The sequence below is a fragment of the Musa acuminata genome, unplaced genomic scaffold (assembly GCF_036884655.1).
Source record: "Musa acuminata AAA Group cultivar baxijiao unplaced genomic scaffold, Cavendish_Baxijiao_AAA HiC_scaffold_1138, whole genome shotgun sequence".
Taxonomy (NCBI): domain Eukaryota; kingdom Viridiplantae; phylum Streptophyta; class Magnoliopsida; order Zingiberales; family Musaceae; genus Musa; species Musa acuminata.
The window spans coordinates 4946170-4966814 of NW_027021350.1; the positions used below are offsets into that span (position 1 = coordinate 4946170).

Genomic DNA, 20645 nt, shown 5'->3' on the forward strand with positions numbered 1-20645 from the left:
AGATTAATTAATCTAAGATCATTGAGTATGTTGTGATCTTAGATAAAAAATAGTCATTCTCAGATTAAAAAAGAAAATATTATGATTGTTTATTGGATTGGTTTATATTATTCGAATGATTTAGGAAAAGAAGAAGAATGTCGATCACTATATCAGTTATAATAATCTACGATTAACGTAAGTATGGAATGATTTTGTCTAACTTATTTTCCAATTTAATAATATATATTTGTTAACAATGAAGTTATGTGATTTGCAAATGTTAAATTGACTTTGAAAATAAGCTTGTCAATATTACATTTGTTTAAAATATTTAAAATATTTTATTATTATATTTTCGAATGCTATATTGTTGGACATATTTCAAATGATACATAAGGAGTTATTATGAATCAATATGTTAATTTAAATGATGATTAATTGTTCAATTAGTTAGTTTTAATTTGGATCTTACCAATTGGGGTTATATATTCCTTAAGTTCTTAAACTAGTTTCTTATGGGGTTATATATTATATCTCATGATTCTTGTTATGGGATGTAATATAGTTATAGCCATTAGATATATGTTGTTATAGTTATGACTATTGATGAATTTTAGATGTGAAAGCTTAGTTATACTTATACTGATTCATCATTAGTGAATGATAATATTTGCATTAAAATGAAATATATCCACTTATGATTTGTTATACAAATGGTTTTAAAGATTACATTAAAAAATTTTCAGATGCCTATGAGTAAATTGAATTTGGTTATGCATGAAGGTAATAAATTAAATCGTTTATGGTTCAAACTCTTGAGACTTGTGATGTAATAACCAATTAGTGGGATGTCTTTGGTGAACTTATTTGTGTTTGAGAGCTCACTATGAAAAGGAACCGTTGCAATATTTGTTTAACATTGTTTTTGTTGGTATTTGTTCATTGTTAGTTTCTCTTCCTTGAATTAGCTGGGATTCGAAATACTATAGATAATGATATAGTGGTACTCATCTTTCTTAATCGTTTTAGAATTATTATATGGTAGTTCAGAATTTTTTCTAATAAATCTGTTATCATCAATTTTTTTATTTAAAATGATTTGACAACATTAGTCTACCTCTATAGAAAAAATTAAAATTTTCATTATATAAGATCAATAAAGACTTGGGTCATCTTTATTCAAGCACAACTCTCCTTATATATCTTTTTCCATAAATATCAAATAATTTATATCTTTCTCTCGGGAAGAATCAAAGTATTCTTCACATCTTATCCTCCTAGAGATATATAGAATATCTATAGAAGAAATAAACCCTTTCAATACGGCTCTCGAGATGATGATATTATAACCTCTTTAATACTACTCCAATTTAAGGATAAGACTGATCGAAGTTATCAATCCACTTTATATCAAGTCTTTCTAGTCAAAACAAATATTAAGATACTCTGAAGAGAAAACAAAATCATATAAAATGCAAACGTTCACTTGTCACTCCATGTCATCTCTTATATATATATATATATATATATATATATATATATATATATATATATATATATATATATATATATATATATATATATATATTCTTCACATCTCGTTCTCTCTCTCTTAAAATCTAAATATATATATAATATTTATAAACCCTTTTAATATGACTCCAATTTAGTGGTAAGAGGATGACATCCCAACCCATCAATATTGCTCCAATTTAGTGGTAAGATTGATCCATCTACTCTATATCAAATCTTTTCGGTAAAACAAATATTGAAAGACTCTACCAAAAAAATAAAGTCATGTCAAACTCTATTTGACTCCAACCCTCTCTACATTATTTCAAAGTCATGAATTGGACATCAAGTAACAACAACTCCTCTCTCTCTCTCTCTCTCTCTCTCTCTCTCTCTCTCTATATATATATATATATATATATATATTGGTTGGCAGCAGTGATTCTGGTGAATGGTCAACCAGGTACTTTTGCTTGTCACCATGGATCTCTCTCTGGTGTTGCGTTCTCATGGTGACTCCATTTGAATTGCAATCTATTGATGATGACCACAGATTTCCAAATATATTTGATTCTTTTATTCTGTATTCCTTCTCTTTTCTTCCGTTCTTTCTTCTTATACTCAGTCTCCTACGCTGCTGCTCCTCTTTTTGTTTTCTCTCCCAATTTTCTCCCTTTTTTTTTTTTTTCTCTCTCAACAATATATTACTAGATTACATATTATTAATTTAGATTTTGATTGTTCTACATGAAATAATCGTTCATAACCAACCATGATCTTAATCCATATCTACTCTTGATAGAGACGGTATAAAATTACATTGATGGTGTACTTGATAAAACCTTCTAATTCTTAAATTAATTTAAGAGTGGGAGGATTCGACTAAATGCCAAGTCCATTAGAGAACTAATGATCTAAGAGAATTAAAAGTCCTACTGCATGTGTATATAATTAGCTTATATATATATATATAATTATCTTTTTTAGTTCTTCATAACTATTTTATTCTGAAAAAAAAAAGAATTAAAAGTATAATTAAAAATAGACAAATATAAGATCCAACCCAAATCATCTGTGCAGGATTCGTCGGAAGTCGATGAAGGATACATCGACACGGGTAGAAACGTCAGAATCGCTCAATGGTTCATCGAGGATCCTACAAAGGTGCGTCCGTGGTTCACCGTTCGAAGCTTTCCCGACGGAACTCGCAATTGCTACGCCGTGCCCGGGTTGAAGGAAGGGGACAGGTATCTCGTGAGGGCCTCCATCGTTCATGGCAACTACGACGACGGCCAAGCCTCTAGCGACTCCGTCGCCCCACCACTGCTATTCGATCTCTATGTCGGTGTCAACCTCTGGCGAAGCATCAACATCACCAAGGCGTTCGCACTTTACCGGGCCGAGATTATTACTGCCGCCCCGTCCGACTCCCTGTCGATATGCCTGGCCAACATTGGTTCGGGAACGCCGTTCATATCTTTGCTGGAGTTGAGGCATATCGACAACCACCTGGCGTACCAGCACGCGAATCAATCCGCTGCACTACTCTTCTACAGTCGCTACAACTTGGGATCCCTCACCAACGACACCGTCAGGTAAACGCAGACCTTCAATTCCATGCTTGCTGAAATTTCTTCTCCCATACGGATTGTACATTGTTCATGCCTCGCATGGAGAAAGAGGATTTCTTGAACCCGAGGGTTTTCTCCTAGCTTTCCTTTATTCATTGCTTAGGGTAGTTCTTTTGAGGCCGAATCACTACTGAAAATTTGGAAAGGGATGGAGCCTTCATCTTCTATAAAGGGAACAAAGTGTTATAATCTGTTTGTGGTTATCTCAAAAAATTGTAACAAACATAAAGACTCATTTGCACTGTAGAAGTAATTGACTCTGTATGCTCTTCGATTACAATTTTGATTAAACTGACTCTCAATTTTAACCACAGATGTCCAGTAAAAGTGTTCATCGCTAGAAAAGACTATTAGACTAAATCAAACCCAATTAAGATCCAAGTTTAATTATCTATAGAAGCGAAATTACAATGAACAATACCGTAATTATGGTTCTTTAATTACACAAGTTAGACACGAAGAACAATTTGGGAGATGACAGCAGATAAGTGAGCAGAAATAGGAGATCCCAGGAGGTAATTACCACAATTTGGGAGAGGACAGCAAACTCGATGAGGACAATGATTAACATTGTCGTGTGTGGCGAAGGAGGAGTCTTAACAAACACGACTAGCATAATCTCTCTTTATTATGCCCTTGAAAAGTGGTTGAATCTATCAAAATCATATCTGTATTAATATTATAGATTGGTTAACAAATTTCATGCTGTACTGGTATCCGGAAGATAAATATGATAGGACATGGGATCCTTGCAACAGTTATATTATGGGTTGTGAAACATGAAAATTTACAAGCAGTACTTTGGGAATCAAGACCACTCGTGGTGATGCTTATGAGGTCCCAGGCGTGGTCATGGGGACTGCAACTGTTGCTGCAGATAATTTTGCATTGCAACATTCCTTGGGCTATGGCCTCAATTCGAGTGTTCAAACAACATTCTATATCTATTTGCACTTTGCTGATTTCGACTATTTAAGTGGGAATGGAAGTAGAATTTTTCTGGTGCGAGCAGATGGGGAACCCGATAGTGATAACATCAGTCCTGCATATCTACTGGCAACTCATGTCCATTTCATCCATCAGCTGGCGTACCCAGGTTTAGAAGGTTATTTTAATCTGACAAGGGTGGCCGGTTCCACCCTTCCCCCCATCCTCAATGCTGCTGAGGTTTACATTCCTATTAATCTTTCAGTTTTGGCAACAGATGCAGCCAATGGTATGCTATCCCACCACTACTTTGGACATCCATTGCTCTAGTCCGGTCAATAACTGTGTTTTTCTTCTTAATTACCTGCACACTTTTGGAAGCCTAACATGCAATGTGGCCATTCATGCTTTCCCCCCCTTTTATCCGTTTTCTGAAGGAAAAAAGTGTAGTATGTTATTGGCATAAAACCGTGCATTATCCATCTCACTGGTGTCTTACCTGAACATATACAATAAGTTGTTTGCTTATTTAGTCGATTGCTGATTTGAAGTTTACATATTAAGTTGAAGATGAATACATTGTTTCTTTCCTTTATTTTGTTTTAGCATTGGTAAAATGAAGCACATTTTCTGCTACCTTTGTTAAAATAATCAGTCTACGGGAACGAACTTAGGGATCCATTTGGTCAACTTGGAGTGTAATCCCAAAGACTTGATTATTGCATTGAAATGTTTGAGATATTATGCATAACTATCAATCCTATGTTCAGAGGATATGCATACTTTTCAGGAAAAAATGTTAATTATTCTTTTTGAGTCCAGGCACTTGAACCATGCATTATCAGAAATCATAATTTATATTCTTCTGCGCTTTTACTTCTCGTGGTGATTTGGCATGTCTGAAATGACAAACAAAAGTTAGATTGACAACAATATATATGACTGAGATTGACAATATATAAAATGACTGGATTACCGAACAACAAGTGATGTATCTAATGGTTCTGTTGTGCCTGTAAATATCATTTCAAGATAGTTATTCATAAGCTAGGTCAAACACAATTTGGATATTAATATCAATGGTAAGATTATACAACATCAGGATTTTCAGTGATCAGAATTCTATTGTTTAAACCAAATCATATAAGGTGTGGCTGTAGGTGTGCTCATGCATGTGAAACATTTTTCCGGGCAGAGTTGTGTCAAAATGCTTCATGATGCCCATTTACTATTTTGAAATGAATATTAAAATTTGTTTCGAGGGGGCTACAATAATCATCTATATGGCATGCATCCGATTACATGCCAACCTTGGATTTTTTTCACAATAGTTTGAATTCAGTATGGTGGACATTGGCTTAACCTGTAAAATTAACAGCTGATGCTATGATGGGGATAAAGAAATTATATCAGATGAACATATGGCAGGGTGATCCTTGTGCTCCGCAGCAATTCATTTGGAGTGGAGTGAATTGCACCTACTCAAGCTCTGGTACCCCAAGAGTCACCTCATTGTAAGCTCCAAGATTTGGTTGTTTTAAAAGACATCAATAAAAAGCACTGATTCTGATGTAATGATTTCTACTTTATTTTCTTTTACAGAAACCTCTCTTATCATGGGTTGAATGGTGCTATACCAAATACTTTTGCTAATCTGAAGGCCCTTAAACTATTTGTAAGTTTCTAAATTTATCGTCGGAGGCTGCTGGCTAGCAACATCATGCAGAGAACTTGAGAACAATTTGTAGATGTTGCATGAAATTGACTTGTTACCCTTTTACATGTGTATTTTATTCACTTCTAATCTCCTTTTTCTAACTCCATAAACAAAAGGCTTTTGTTTTTTCATGTTAGTTGCCAAAATTAGGAATGCAGATGGACCAGTTTACAAACCAAAGCATTAGCTTGGGGTTTTCTTTAACCACATCCTATATCATCCAAACTGAACTAAACCAAAACACTATTGTTGTGTTTTGCTTCTAATATGGCTTTACTCATGAAATCTGGTTTCAAAGGACCAAAGTTATAGAGATCAACATGTAGCTACTTTTTTTCTTAATGAAATTTCTTATGAAAACATATCAATAACTAATGTAATCCATGTATTTTGTCTCAGGGACTTGTCAAACAATGATTTAACAGGCCCAATACCGCCCTCTTTAGAAGAATTGACATCACTCACTGTGCTATAAGAACAGATTTTTCTCTCTTACACAATTCACCTGGTGCATGCGTTTTCAATATCGAAAACTTCAATTTTGTCGTGCGCATGCTTCAGGACTTCTCTCTCCACATATTATATGCTAATGGTTGAGCAATATCAAACTTTTTGCAGAATTTTGTCAAATAACCGACTCAATGGGTCTATTCCAGCTTCTTTGTGTGATGGACAATCAAAAGGATTGCTTGAGTTGAGGTTTGTGCTGTAGTCTAACATCCCAAATCTTCCCACAATTCCTTCTACCTAATACTAATGTCTTATTAACTTTATGTTCTGCAAAGAGTGGACAACAATCCCGATATATGTCTCTGTCATAGTACATGTCAAATTGGCAGCGAAGGAAGGAAGCTTGCTACAGTCACCATTGTGCTGATCTCTGTCGTCCCAGCGCTGATTATACTGCTGCTCCTATCATTGCTTTTATTCTTCTTGAGGAGAAGAAAATCTACAACAAAATTATGTAAGTGGTTTTAAGCAAGTAATAGCTTATAAACATACAATTATGTTGTATTATGTCCTTCTCTTTTTCAACGAAAGGCAATGTTAGATGTGAGATAGAACTCTTACCTGTATAATATCAGGACATGTCTTCTCTGATATCAGAGAGAAAAATAACTTCTTTTATTGCTGAAAAGATTTTTTTTCTCTTTTATCTACGGTAACAAAAGTGAGACGCGTAAAGCAAGGATTTCTTGCTTGGTTACTGTATCTGCCTTAGATGTTAGCATCCAAACAACATCTTTATCTAAATATTTTTATGGTTTAGTTGGAGCGAACAGCTAAAACAGATGTAAGCTTATGGTTGATACTTGATACCACACACTACTTCAAGGGAAGTTTCTATTCCATAAGACCATTCATTATGATGAACCTTCCCAACTCTGATTTGGGGTGTAATTATGCTGATCTTTTTCAATTCTAGTCTTGTCTAAATTCTGCCTGAGATTAAAATTTTGATAAAGCTAAGTTCTTTATCAAATAGATCAAGATTAAATGAGTCAATTTTTAAGCCATGTGTAATACAAACTTATCAACAACTAGTGGGTTGATAAATAATAATTTATTATCTACCATTCTACCAAAGCTTGACAAACCTTGTATATAAGTGTGATTGCATAAAATTAAGTCAGTTAATTTTTGGCTAACTTTTTCACCTTTGTATTTGTAAAGTGTGTTTTAGGCTCATCAATGTTCTTTACGCTCATTATTATAGAGTCTGTTTTAGAATTATCTACACAACTTTTCTAAATTAATTACATGATCCTGGACATATTTAACATACAGACAATGGAAAGTGATCATCGGTAGGTATATGAGTTATTATGAATCATAGCTCATGAAATTTCTCTCTGGAGGTTACAAGTGACTTGCGGATGCATGTTTTGGAATTCTGTACTAGCAACTTCACCTTCATTACAATGAGAAGCAGTGTTAACAGCACTCTTTTTTGTTTCTTTTAATGAAATAATAGCACCGCCAATTCAAGACGCGCTTGCTATACCCGAAACCCATCGATTTACATATGATGAATTGAAGGCCATCACCAACAATTTTGATCTTGTACTTGGAAAGGGGGGGTTTGGGAATGTTTACCATGGTCGATTGCATGATGGCACTGAAGCTGCAGTAAAACTTTTGCACTCACATCGGATGGTCAAAGGGACATCATCTGAGGAGTTTCAAGCCGAGGTATGCAATCTATATGAATGCATTTTGGTGGACTAGCATTTTAATGAACAAATAGGTTATGGATGAAATTAAGTATATATCTTCCTCTTTGGGTTGCAGGCTCTTCTCTTATCGAGGGTCCATCACAGGAACTTAGTGTCTTTGATCGGGTACTGTAGAGACAGCAATCAACTTGGACTTGTTTATGAATATGCTGCTCGTGGAAGTCTTAGAGATCATCTTTCAGGTAAAAAAGATGTTGAATAGTATTCTATGATCTGAGCTACTGCATGCTTGGAGAAGATTGAATCCAGTTTAAGTTGCTTTACCCGAAAATGTCGCATCTTTCGACAGTATATTTCTCAATCTCTACCTAGAATTTCTCTCTTTCCTTTGTCATACATTATCATTGGATTGAATTAATGCAATTGATAAAATATTATCATGTTAGTTTTTTTTTTCTTCTAGCAAAAACAGTACCCTGATCATTATTTGTCAAGATTCTGGAGCTTAGTGTAACTGACTTATCCAGTACAATTTTTCATTTTTTATAAACATTTTAGATTCTTAACTGCACCTTCTTTTCTATAGATAAAATGTTCTTTACTGTATCTGAGACATATTCAGAATCTTTATTGCATTGTCAAATTCATCCGGTCCTTACAGAACTGTGCAACATAATATTCTTGAGTTAATTTTACATTATGCTGAATTGATGGAGTTCATTTTACAGATAAAACTGGAAATAGCCAAACATTGAGTTGGAGAGAACGAATTCGGATAGTAGTGGAAGTCGCACAAGGTGATCTTTCAATTGGTATTGCTTTTTATATATCTATCTTTTCAAATTTTCACTTTCTGTTCCACTGAACAATTTATGAACAGGTCTGGAGTATCTACACAAGGGATGTGTGCCACCTATAATCCATAGAGATGTGAAGACTAACAATATCCTCTTAACATATGACTTTGAGACAAAGGTAGCAGATTTTGGGCTGTCAAAGCCTTTCCTGACCGATGCCCAGACTCACGTATCTACTGATATTGTGGCTGGCACTCCAGGATACATAGATCCCGAGTATGTTTTCTACTTCACAGAAGTTTGCCAGATAATAATATTTGCAGTGTGAATTGCTCAGGATTTCCTTGATTGTCTCTCTACTGACAAGTCGGTTTAATTTGTTTTATAGAGAATCTAAGAATTACTTTGGCAACTAAATGAAAAAGAGAATGATGTAGAATCACAATGAGAAGAAATCACAAAAAAAAACTTCTTTTTCCAAATGTGATGCAGATTTCTTTCTTAGCTAACTTTACAAGAGGAGAGGAAAATCACGAACAATTGTTGGACCTTTCTGGTATGGTTATTTTTGCCCCTTTTACATCTATAAAATATTCATAGGAATCATGTTAAATTAATGTATGAGTCAAGTCAAAACAATATTCAATCTTCTTAGTTTCTTCTCCAAAAGTATCATACTAGTTACCAAGTACTACATTGATACATTTCTTTTTTCAGGTACTCTGCTACCTTCCAGCTGACTGAAAAAAGTGATGTATATTAGTTGTTCTGGAACTGGTTACAGGCCTATCAGCTGTGTTGGAGCAACAAAAAAAGGTGTCACTTCTCGAATGGATACGATCTGTTAGGATCGAATCGGGCTGAATTAGTGCTTTTGAAAAAACGATATCGATTTGAAAAAAAAAAAAAAACTGTTTCAGTGAAATTGTATCGGAAATGATATCGAAAGTGTATTTAACTTTGAGCAAATGTGATAAGCAATTAAAACAGAAAACATAGTAACGAAGAGTAGAAAGAGTGCACATCAAGTTTATAGTAGTTTATGTCTATTTTTTATTCCTCCTCCGTCAAAGCTATTGGCTTCCACTATTTATCTTCTTTTAACATATGAAGACCAATTACTCTCTTACAACTCTTTTCTCATTTTCACTGGTTTACAAGATAATCTTTATAATTCTCTTATCCTTCTCTCAAATTGAATTTAAAACATAAAGCTAGAGAAAGAGAACTCTTAAGGAATTATAACAGTATTTTTACACAATTTTGTTCTCAGTTTTTTGTATTAATCGAGCAGGGATGAGTGAGATATTTATAGGCTCTAAATGAATTCAAATTTGAAGTAAAAAATAGTCTTATCCCAAGTCTTCAGGGTACTGGTAGTACAACCGTCAATACTATCTGACACTAGGTGGTACCACCGTCCAGTCTAGCGATACCACCACCTAACAGTCTCAGAGAATGGGTCTTGGAGACTGAGCCTCTGGCGATTCCACTATCTAATCTAGCAATATCATCGCCTGACCCGACTTTTGGGTCATTGAATGAGCCTCCGAATGAGCCCAACTTAGCCCTAGATTAGGTTCAATGGGACCTTAATTAAGTTGGTATAGTTTCACTACAAACCAACTTAATTACATTATAAACTACTTCAATCAAGATATAATTAATTACAAAGCATGAATCTGGTATGTCATTGGTTTGTCCAGCGTTTCATCTACCCTTCGTCGTATCGTCCTCTCGTTCAACGTATTACCCAATTAACATATTGACCTCCGCAACATTTAAGAGATATTGATTTATATAAACTCCATACTTCTTCTAGTGTAATATTACTAATTCACTTTGTTGAAAACCTGTTAAGCAAATAAATTGCACAAGCAATAGCATCTCCCCAAAATTCTTTAGGAATTCTTCTTTTCTTCATGCATCATACTATAATATGTATAGCCTTATTTTTTCTTTCTAAGATACTATTTTGTTGAAGCATGCATGATATGGTGAATTGATGTAAAATTCTATTATTTCTATAAAAACTTTTAAATTTCTTTAATATTCATCATCCTTGTTTATTTTTAAACATTTAATGTTATAACCACTTTGATTTTCCATCAAATTCTTAAATTCTTTAAATTTGCTTAAATTTTTTTTTCCTTTAACATGTAAACCTAAGTTTTGCCACTATTGTCATCAGTAAAAGTAAAAAAAATACATACTTCCTAGATTGATACGGCCAACATCTGAGTGCATTAGATCAAGTCGATATCATGCTCTTTTTGTTCTTCTTAATTTGAAAGTGTTTCTTTCTTGCTTGTGGATGACATATACTTCACATAACTTTGATGGGCTATCAATTTCATAATATTATTGTCACCGTATTATACTTGAAGTTTCAAAGTCTTAAATTTAAGTAAGTATATCTAAGATACCATAATGTAGAAGTGGTTTCAATATCAGTTTTAAAATCATTTGACCAATCAAATATGCATAAATGTAAAGGAAACATTTTGTTCTTCACCATTTTCACATCTAAGTAGTTGCTCGAAACTCACAATATTATTTTTTATATTAGGAACATAATAAACATTTGAAACATATATTTTTTTATCATTATTAAATCTAAGAAAAATTTTACCATTGTCTTTTACAAGTCTTTGAGATAGGTCACAAAATGTAATGTTCTTGGAATTACTTGTATCCATTTCTGAAAATAGTTCTTTGATGCCACACAAGTGATTTGAAGCTCCTATATCTAGATACTAGGTTATAAACTGATCTTCCTTCAAATTATTACAAGTTATTAACAAAACTTGATTTTGGTTCTTTTCTTTCTCAACAAAACTTCATACTATGTCATAGATTAATCTTTCTTCAAATTATTATTATAAGTCATTAGGAGTATGTCCATGCCTTTTGTAAACATAGCATTGAATTTCAGACCTTTTAGAATTTTTATCACATCCACGACCTCGGTCACATCCTCAACCATAACCTTAGCCTTTTCGATTAAAATTTTTTCTATCACCTTCATTGTTTTGAGATTTTTAATTGGTTTGATTTCTGTAACTTCTTCCTCTTTGTCCACTACCTTTTTCTCTTCGAGATTTTAATTTACATTTATTTTCAAGAGTAAACGTTTATAGTGTTTACTATATATATTTTTCTTCTCCTCTTTTTGTAAGTCTTTATTTATAAACTTGAAGAAAACCTATTAGTTGTTCTAAAGATATTTGTTCTAAGTCTTTAAACTCTTTAATCACTATAAAAATAAAATCAAACTTTGGATATAGAGATTTTAGTACTTTTTTTCTATTACTCTTTCATCACTTATTTGTTCACCATTTTGTCTCATTTAATAAATAATAGAAATGACTTTTGAGAAGTAATTAGAAATAGATCTAGAAATATCTTATTGTAATTTTGCAAAATCAACTAGTAAAACTTATAGACGAAGCTATTTTACTTGATCCACACCACCAAATACTTTTGAAGTATTTACTAGAGTGATGACTTCAAATTGTGAACAAAATCATTTTCTCTTTTCTTCTATTTTTTGAGTTATTTTTTTATTTCTATATTGATTGCTCATTCTATTGAACTTGATTCAACAAATTCATATTCTACAAATTCTCATACATCTTGAGAGTCTAGAAGAACATTCATTTAGATTTACCATATTGATAAAACAAAGAGTGAAATGATGGAAACAAGGAAAACACATCTCAATTAGTATTATATGGTGCCTATTTATATATGATGAATGAGAGGATTTCCTCAATGGAGCAGCGAGATTTCCTCGTGCAATTGAGAAAATCTCATCTGCTATGTAGTTGAGAAAATTTCTTTGTTATCACATGTCATGATTTTCTTTTGTTAATCAAAAGATTTAGAGTTGAGTGATGCTTGAAGAAGAGGTCATAACTTAACCTAAGCTCTAATAGCAAATGTTGAACTTGATAGTAAAAAGAGATATGACTATCACACAATGGAAGAGTAAGATGATGGCTATCACACAATCGAAAAGTAGGACAAGGCAAAATGCTCTATCTTTCACTCAAAACTCTTCACAATTTTAAAACTTTATGTTTCATGACCCAAGGTTTATATAGTCCCATAAATACATTATATTAATTATATTTAAAATAAATCATTCTTTTCTAAAAACCTCTAACCAATAGTTTTTGATTTGTTCTTAGATATTTAATTTATTTTTTCTCTTGATACAAATTGAATTTCTTTATGATAAGTTAATAAGTTTAATTCCAAAACCTCCCTCTCCATGTTAAAAACCCCCACTTGCAATCAGAAGAACAGGAAGAAGGTGGAGGTGTATGGCCGGTCAAATCACAAAGCCAACATTCATGGTTTATAAAGCAGCAACTGATGAGGAAAGGGATGCACGCAAAATTCTCCGATTCCATGGACTACTTTTGATCTCCACTTCTGCACGAAGAAGACTTGACCTGTCAGCCCAATCGACAACGGAATAAAGGCCAACTTCTTCCACACAGCATGCAAGTCATCTTCTTCATTTCACCAGTAGACATGGAAGACTTGTAAAGTTCTCGAGTCTTGCCCACTCACCTAAGTGGTTGGTTACCCGATCGTGTTGAGTAGCTATCCCAATTAACTTTCTTTGGTATATCTTTCCTTACGAAGCACGCTCGTCCATGATATTAATTGACGTCTTTCCTAGACAAAAAAGTTATACCAAGAGGATGCTTCTAAAAGAGGGGGAATACAGTACTCTTTTAGCATCTAGAAAACATATTACGCTGCAGATGAGGCACTTTCTGTCCTAAAATTGTCATTATGACAATTCAAGCTTCAACCATCGCATGCAAGTTTCGTTAAGATTATACACTAAATTATGCTTGATGTGCTGCTTAAGATTTGAGAGAGCCAATATTCACTTGAAAGAAGAGAAGAAAGAAAATGATAGATGTTAATTGCAAGTCAAATTGTAGTTTGTTTGGCGCATCCTTATGTTCATAAAAATTAATTTTTCTATTTAGATCTGTAATCTAAATTCTAATTTACCGCAAGTCAAAGTCTTCTTGGCCAGCGACGTGTAGAAAAAGAATCCATGGAATACAGCTTAGGGATGCGAGACTTCTCACTGCTCAGCTTATCTGCATCAATCAAGTCACCGCTCATCTGTCAAACAGTGCTTATCCCACCGATTGAGACCGATGCTATCAATTTCCAAAATGCCGTATTAATCATGGCGGCTTTCATCCTTAGGTATCTATCATTTTACCCCTACAATGATGGAACAAAAACTTGGCCCTCACTCTTACGTCACATGATGTTATGTTGAAAGTGACGATAGAGAAAAATAAGGAAGCGAGTTCAAAATTCAAAATTATGTATTTAATATAAAAACTTTAATCTATTTTAATTCATCTCTCATCTCAAATTTTATACCTAAAGTATTACTTTACATGAGCTCTTATTTTATAAAGGGTAAACTTAAGGTTTCAATTTTAATTATATCTTGGATAGAATTCATAAATCAAAATTCTATCTAACCATAAAGTTTAATTTATTATTCCAACCACACATAGCAGGCAAGCTGAGTGAGCTATGCCCAATTTATATATCATGGATAATGGGTACCACACATAGCATGCACCTCCACCTTCATCCTGTTCTTCTGACTGTGGCGGCTTGGAGTAAGTAGGTAGTTCGGTAGGGAGGGAGATCAAACTGCGCGCCATGGGTTTCCCTTTACGCTTCTTATCATCATTGTCGTTGTGCCTCTTGGCCCTCCTCCTCCACCGGGCCACGGTGACAAGTGGGTGTTTCAGCATGGAGAGGGAGGCACTGTCGGACTTCAAAGCCGGCATCCACGACACCCATAACCGGCTATCTTCTTGGGTAGGCCAAGACTGCTGCGCATGGGAGGGGGTCATCTGTGGTGCCACCACTGGCCACGTCGTCATGCTCGACCTCCGGAACACAAATATTACAGATGATTGGGCATTACGCGGTGAGGGGATGATGAACTCGTCATTGCTTGCTTTATCACATCTGGAGCACTTGGATCTTAGCTTCAATGATTTCAGCGGGATCCGCATGCCGGAATTCATCGGCTCCTTCAAGAAACTGAGATACCTCAATCTATCTTCAAGAAACTGAGATACCTCAATCTATCGGAATACAGTTCCAAACACAGATGGAAGAATTATATTTGGGAGACTGTAAAATTGCATGGAGAATGCCAGCTTGGTTTTGGAATATTTCATCTTCTACCATCACATATTTAGACCTTTCCAACAACCAACATATGGAGGAGGCAAGCTGCCATCTTCTTTCAAGTTCACCAAGTTGGAAACATTATATTTGGACTCCAACAGATTTGAAGGCTCATTACCAACGATGCTACCGTCCACACTGGATATTCTATCTCTCTTCAATAATTCCTTTACAGGACAATTGCCGATATGGCCCCATGTTAGATTGGTGATAATCTCAGATAACATGCTTGACGGTGGCTTATCTTCGTCAATCTGCCAATGGACATATCTCGAATACCTTGACCTTTCGAACAACAAATTACTTGGTGAGATCCCTTATTGTCTAGGGGAGTCATTACAAAATCTTCATTTCTTGAATTTGGCCAACAATCACTTCTCGGGTGAAATTCCACACACGATCGGTTTTTTAAGTGAGCTTTTGCTATTGCAACTGCAAAATAACAGTTTTTCGGGTGAGGTTCCTTTGTCATTGAAAATTTGTACAAATTTATGGTGTCTTGATCTGACTCAAAATAATCTTGTCGGAAGCATAACGCTATGGATGGGAGAAAATCTACAACAACTGGTAGTGCTTCGTTTACGTTCAAATATGTTTTCAGGAGTTATTCCTTGGCAACTTGCTCGATTTGAACGGCTTCAAATATTGGATCTTGCGAATAATTACTTCTCTGGTTCAATACCTCACAACATTGGTAATTTAAGTACCATGAGATTGACATCACCTCATTATAAATATCATGATTGTGAATTAGATATCTTTACGGAGGGACAAAATCTTCATTATTTAACGCAGCATGCAACTTATGAAAAGTTTAGATCTTTCAAATAATAGTCTAACCGGAGAGATACCAAAAGGAATCGGTGACCTTGCAGAACTCAAGAATTTGAATTTGTCAAGAAATTATTTACAAGGGAAAATCCCTTAGGATGGATATAGGAGAAATGAAATTATTAGAATCCCTTGATCTATCAATAAACGACCTTTTTGGTAGCATTCCTAGGAGCTTATCAATAAATGACTTTTTTTTTCTCATACAAAAAGATAAAATAAAAAAAACTCATCATTGTTAGTATCGACCTTTTAAGTAACATCATATAACTCCTGAATTATTTTTATCCTTACAATCAGACTTCTTAAATCATGTGACCTAGCCAAACTAGGTGATGATTCAAGCAAAGATTTTTCGATGCTTACTTGTATTATATCATCCTCTTCTGAAGATATAGTTTTCTTATTTTGCTCATCACTTTTCTGGTTTCAAATATGTTGTTCCTCAAACTCAACAAACCTTGGCATTACAACTTTGTTTGCAATAGGATTGTAGAGTTTATAACCACTAAAATTCTTAGTATAACCTAACAAGATGCATTTTTAATTTTTATTCTTAAGTTTTATTCTCTTTTCTTCTGGTATCTTAGCAAATATAACACTTCCGAAAAATTCTCAAATGATTAACTCTTGATTTCTATAAGCTTCATACTTCTTCTAGTGTAATATTATCAATTCTCCTTGTCGAAAAAATTTTAAGCAAATAAACTACACAAGCAAAATTCTTTAGGAATTCTTTTTTCGTTTAACATGCATCGGACCATATTAACTATAGTTCTATTTTTTCTTACTAAGATATTATTTTCTTAAGGTGTATATGACATGATAAATTGATATAAAATTATATTATTTCTATAAAAACTTTCAAATTTATTTAATATTCATCGTCCCTATTTATTCTTAAATATTTAATCTTACAACCACTTTCACTTTTAACCAAATTCTTAAATTGTTTGAATTTGCATCAAACTTCTTTCCTTTCTTTTAACATGTAAACTCAAGTTTTGTCATTATGATCATGGTAAGAAAAAACATGCTTCCTCCAAGTGATACTAGATTGATAGGTTACAAACATCTAAGTGTATCAAATCAAGTCGATGCCATCCTTTGGTTCTTCTAAATTTAAAAGACTTTCTTTCTTGCTTGTTAATGACATATACTTTGTATAATTTTGAAGAACAATCAATTCTTGGTATTCTTATCACCATATTATATTTCTCTAGAAGTTTCAAAGTCTTAAAATTTAAGTGAGCATATCTGAGATGCCTTAATATAAAAATATCCTCAATATTAGTTTTAAAATAATTTGACCAATCAAATATGCATAAATGCAAAGGAAACTTTTATTCTTTGTCATTTTCACATATGAGATTAATATTTTATTCTTATCACAAATTAAAAGAGCCATATATTTTATCTCAATATCATAACATTTTTCAAGTAGTTACCCCAAGCTCATAATATTATTTTTTATATCAGGAACATAATAAAAATATAAAATACATAATTTTTACCATTATTAAGTCCAAGAAAATTTTTACCTTTGTCTCTTATTAATCTTTGAGATATGTCACTAAATGTAATGTTCCGAAAATAACTCGTATTCATTTCTAAAAAAGTTCTTTTGTGCTACATAACTCGTATCTAGATACTATGTCGTAGACTAATCTCCTTCAAATTATTATAAGTTATTAGCAAAACTTGATATTTATTTTTTTTTTTTTAACAAAATTTACCTCATCACCTTGATTGTTAAAATTATAATAACATTCAAAGGAATAGTGTCTATACCTTTTGCAAACATAGCATTAAATTTTAGACCTTTTAAAATTTCTACCATGTCCACGTCCTCGACTATAACCTCGGCCTCTTTGGTTATAATTTTCTCTATTACCTTCATTATTTTGAGATTCTTTATTAGTTTTATATCTGCCACCTCTTCCTTTTTATCCACGACCTTTTTCTCTTTGAGATTTTGATTCATCTTTGTTTTTAAGAGTAAGCATAGTTTGTAGTGCTTTTTCTATAGATTTTTCTTCTCCTCTTTTTTTAAGTTTTTGTTCATGAACTTGAAGAGAACCTAATAGTTATTCTACATATATTTGTTTCAAATCTTTAGACTCTTTATTCGCTATAGTAATAAAATCAAACTTTGAATCTAGAAATCTTAGTATTCTTTTCTATTACTCTTTGATCACTTATTTTTTCTATTACAGCAAGGTATTTCAAAAATAGATTCAGAAATACCTTATTGTAATTTTTCAAACTCAACTCATAAAACTTATAGACAAAGCTTTTCTACTTTATCCATACAATCAAATGCTTTTTGAAGCATTTCTCAAGCCTCTTCTAAAGTATTTACTCCTTCTTCCTTCTATCAAGCCCTTAAAGGATTGTGAACAAAGTCATTTTCTCCTTCTTCCTTCTATCTTTGAGTTATTTTCTTGCTTATACATTTATTGCTCCTTGGACATGGTTTAACAAATCTATCTTCTCAAACTTCTATACATCTTGAGAGTCTAGAAGAATCTTCATTTGGATGTACCATATATCATAAATTTCTTTTCTCAATCTAGGGATCTAGAATTGAATAGTACTTGGAAAAGAGACCATAGTTTAACCTAAGATATAATACCAAATATTGAACTAGGAAGAAGAGATAGGGATATCACACAATGGAAGAGTAGGGCATGGCAAAATATTATATATTTCTTTATAGCTTCAAAAACTTTTATGTTTCGGGTTTATAAAGTTTTTATAGATATATTACATTAATTATATTTAAAATAAATTATTCTTTTCTAAAAAACTCTTTCAAGAATCATTAGTCAATAAGTTTAATTCCAACACCTCCCTCTCCATGTTAAAATCACCCACTTGCAATCAGAAGACCAGGAAGAAGGTGGAGGTGTATGGCCGGTCAAATCACAAAGCCAACATACATGGTTTATAAAGCAACTGATGAGGAAAGGAAAGGGATGTACGCAAAATTCTCCCATTCCATGGACTACTTTTGATCTCCGCTTCTGCACGAAGAAGACTTGACCTGTCAGCCCAATCGACAACGGAATCAACTCCAGCAAAGGCCAACTTCTTCCACACAACATGCAAGTCATCTTCTTCATTTCACCAGTAGACATGGAAGACTTGTAAAGCTCTCGAGTCTTGCCCACTTAAGTGGTTGGTTGGTTACTCGATTGTGTTGAGTAGCTATCCCAACTAACCTTCTTTGGTATATCTTGCCGTATGAAGCACGCGCGTCCATGATATTATTTGACGTCTTTCCTAGACAAAAAAGTTCTACCAAGAGGATGCTTCTAAACGAGGGGGAATACAGTGCTCTTTTAGCCTCTAGAAAACATATTACGCTGCAGATGAGGCACTTTCTGTCCTAAAATTGTCATTATGACAATCCAAGCTTCAACCAACGCATGCAAGTTTTTTTAAGATTATACACTAAATTATGCTTGATGTGCTGCTTAAGATTTGAGAGAGCCAATATTCACCTGAAAGAAGAAGAGAAAATGATAGATGTTATTCGCAAGTCAAATTGTAGTTTGTTTGGCGCATCCTTATGTTCATAAGAAGAAGATGACCAATCTAAAGATAAATAAAATGTAATACGAAAAGAATATTCATTTGTAAGATGATGTGTGAAAGGAGGACCAAAACACTCTCATAGTGTTAAGGATATATATATATATATATATATATATATATATATATATATATATATATATCATTTAATGAGTCCAAAAAAAAAATTAAAAAAGAAAGATTTGAGCCTTGGCAGCCATGGTTAAACAGTAGTTTGATTGAATGAATTAAAAGAAAAAGATTTAGAGAAAGTGAAAGCTTAGTTATACTGATTCATAATTAGTGAATGATAATCTTTGCATTAAAATAAAATATATCCACTTATGTTTTTGTTATACAAATGTTTTCAAAGATTATATTATCTTATGTGCTTGTTATGCTAAAAGTGTTGATTTGAAAAGCATGTTTACTTTTTATTTAAGAATAAAAGAGGGTTTGGCATTTATGTATAGTTTTCTACAATGCATTTATGATAAGTTTTGCTAGTATATGAGTTTTGGTGCTTACTAAGTTGTGGTTGCTCATATGCTTGTTGTTAAAAATTTTCAGATGCCTAGGAGTAGATTGAATTTGGATACGCATCGAGGCAATAAATTAAATCATTTGTAATTCAAACTCTTGACACTTGTGATGTAATAATCTATTAATGGGATGTCTTTGGTGAACTTATTTATTTTTGAGAGCTCAATATATGGTTGCCGTTACATGTGGACATTGTTGATGTATCTATTTTGTATTGCGCATATATTTGGATTTGTTAGTTTGGCAAGTCCCATAGTCCCACATCGGAAAAATCAGGCTTGTTATCTCCTATTGGAACTATAAATAAGGGTCTGGACTTTGAAGTTAGATGCACCACAAGAAAATCTAATTGTTTGCTTTAGGCCTTTCTTGTTCAGTAATTTTCGGTGTTTTATGGCCTAGGAACATCTTCCTAAGGCATTTGTAATAGTCCCTCTTTTATAGTAGTGATTTGTTTCTCTTTCGTTCGTGGATGTAGGTCAAGGTTAATTGATCGAACCACGTAAATTTGGTGTTCTTGTCGCTTTTATTCTTTCTGCTTTATTATCTTTGTTGGGTTGCCAAAATTACCCTTTGGTAAATTTCCTAGGGCTAGCTCTAACAAACTGGTATCAGAGCTTGGTTTCGGGATCTTTTGACAACAATGATAATAACAAATATCGTTGTCGAGAAATTCGATAGAAATGTCAACTTCGGC

The 20645-nt window shown here is 33.3% G+C and overlaps 2 protein-coding genes across 5 annotated transcripts in view; both read left to right on the forward strand.

Moving 5' to 3' along the window:
- LOC135671254 (probable LRR receptor-like serine/threonine-protein kinase At1g05700) overlaps positions 1 to 20645 on the forward strand; it is a 78836-nt gene that overhangs the window by 46502 nt on the left and 11689 nt on the right. The gene's annotated exons all lie outside the window — the stretch shown is intronic.
- Positions 5661 to 9701, forward strand: LOC135671260 (probable LRR receptor-like serine/threonine-protein kinase At1g51820). Of its 4 annotated transcripts, XR_010512679.1 has the most exons (6): positions 6804 to 7962; positions 8062 to 8188; positions 8675 to 8743; positions 8827 to 9019; positions 9236 to 9299; positions 9461 to 9701. XR_010512679.1 is itself a non-coding variant. In XM_065179285.1 (5 exons), the coding sequence occupies exons 2-5, from the start codon at positions 7924 to 7926 to the stop codon at positions 9069 to 9071; spliced, it is 480 nt and encodes a 159-aa protein (XP_065035357.1). In that variant the 5' UTR covers positions 5661 to 6733; positions 7745 to 7923; the 3' UTR covers positions 9072 to 9701. The 4 variants fall into 4 exon arrangements, 2 of the variants coding, with proteins under 2 accessions (XP_065035357.1, XP_065035358.1); XM_065179285.1 differs by adding an exon at positions 5661 to 6733 and having other exon boundaries at positions 7745 to 7962; positions 8827 to 9701; XM_065179286.1 differs by having other exon boundaries at positions 6803 to 7962; positions 9236 to 9701.

What these genes read in the sequence shown, in the direction of transcription:
- LOC135671260 (XM_065179285.1), top strand. Translation starts at nt 7,924, where the DNA reads ATGGTCAAAGGGACATCATCTGAGGAGTTTCAAGCCGAG. An exon ending in CTGAGGAGTTTCAAGCCGAG is followed by an intron (nt 7,963 to 8,061) that starts GTATGCAATCTA and finishes TTTGGGTTGCAG; the next exon opens with GCTCTTCTCTTATCGAGGGT. An exon ending in TCTTAGAGATCATCTTTCAG is followed by an intron (nt 8,189 to 8,674) that starts GTAAAAAAGATG and finishes TTCATTTTACAG; the next exon opens with ATAAAACTGGAAATAGCCAA.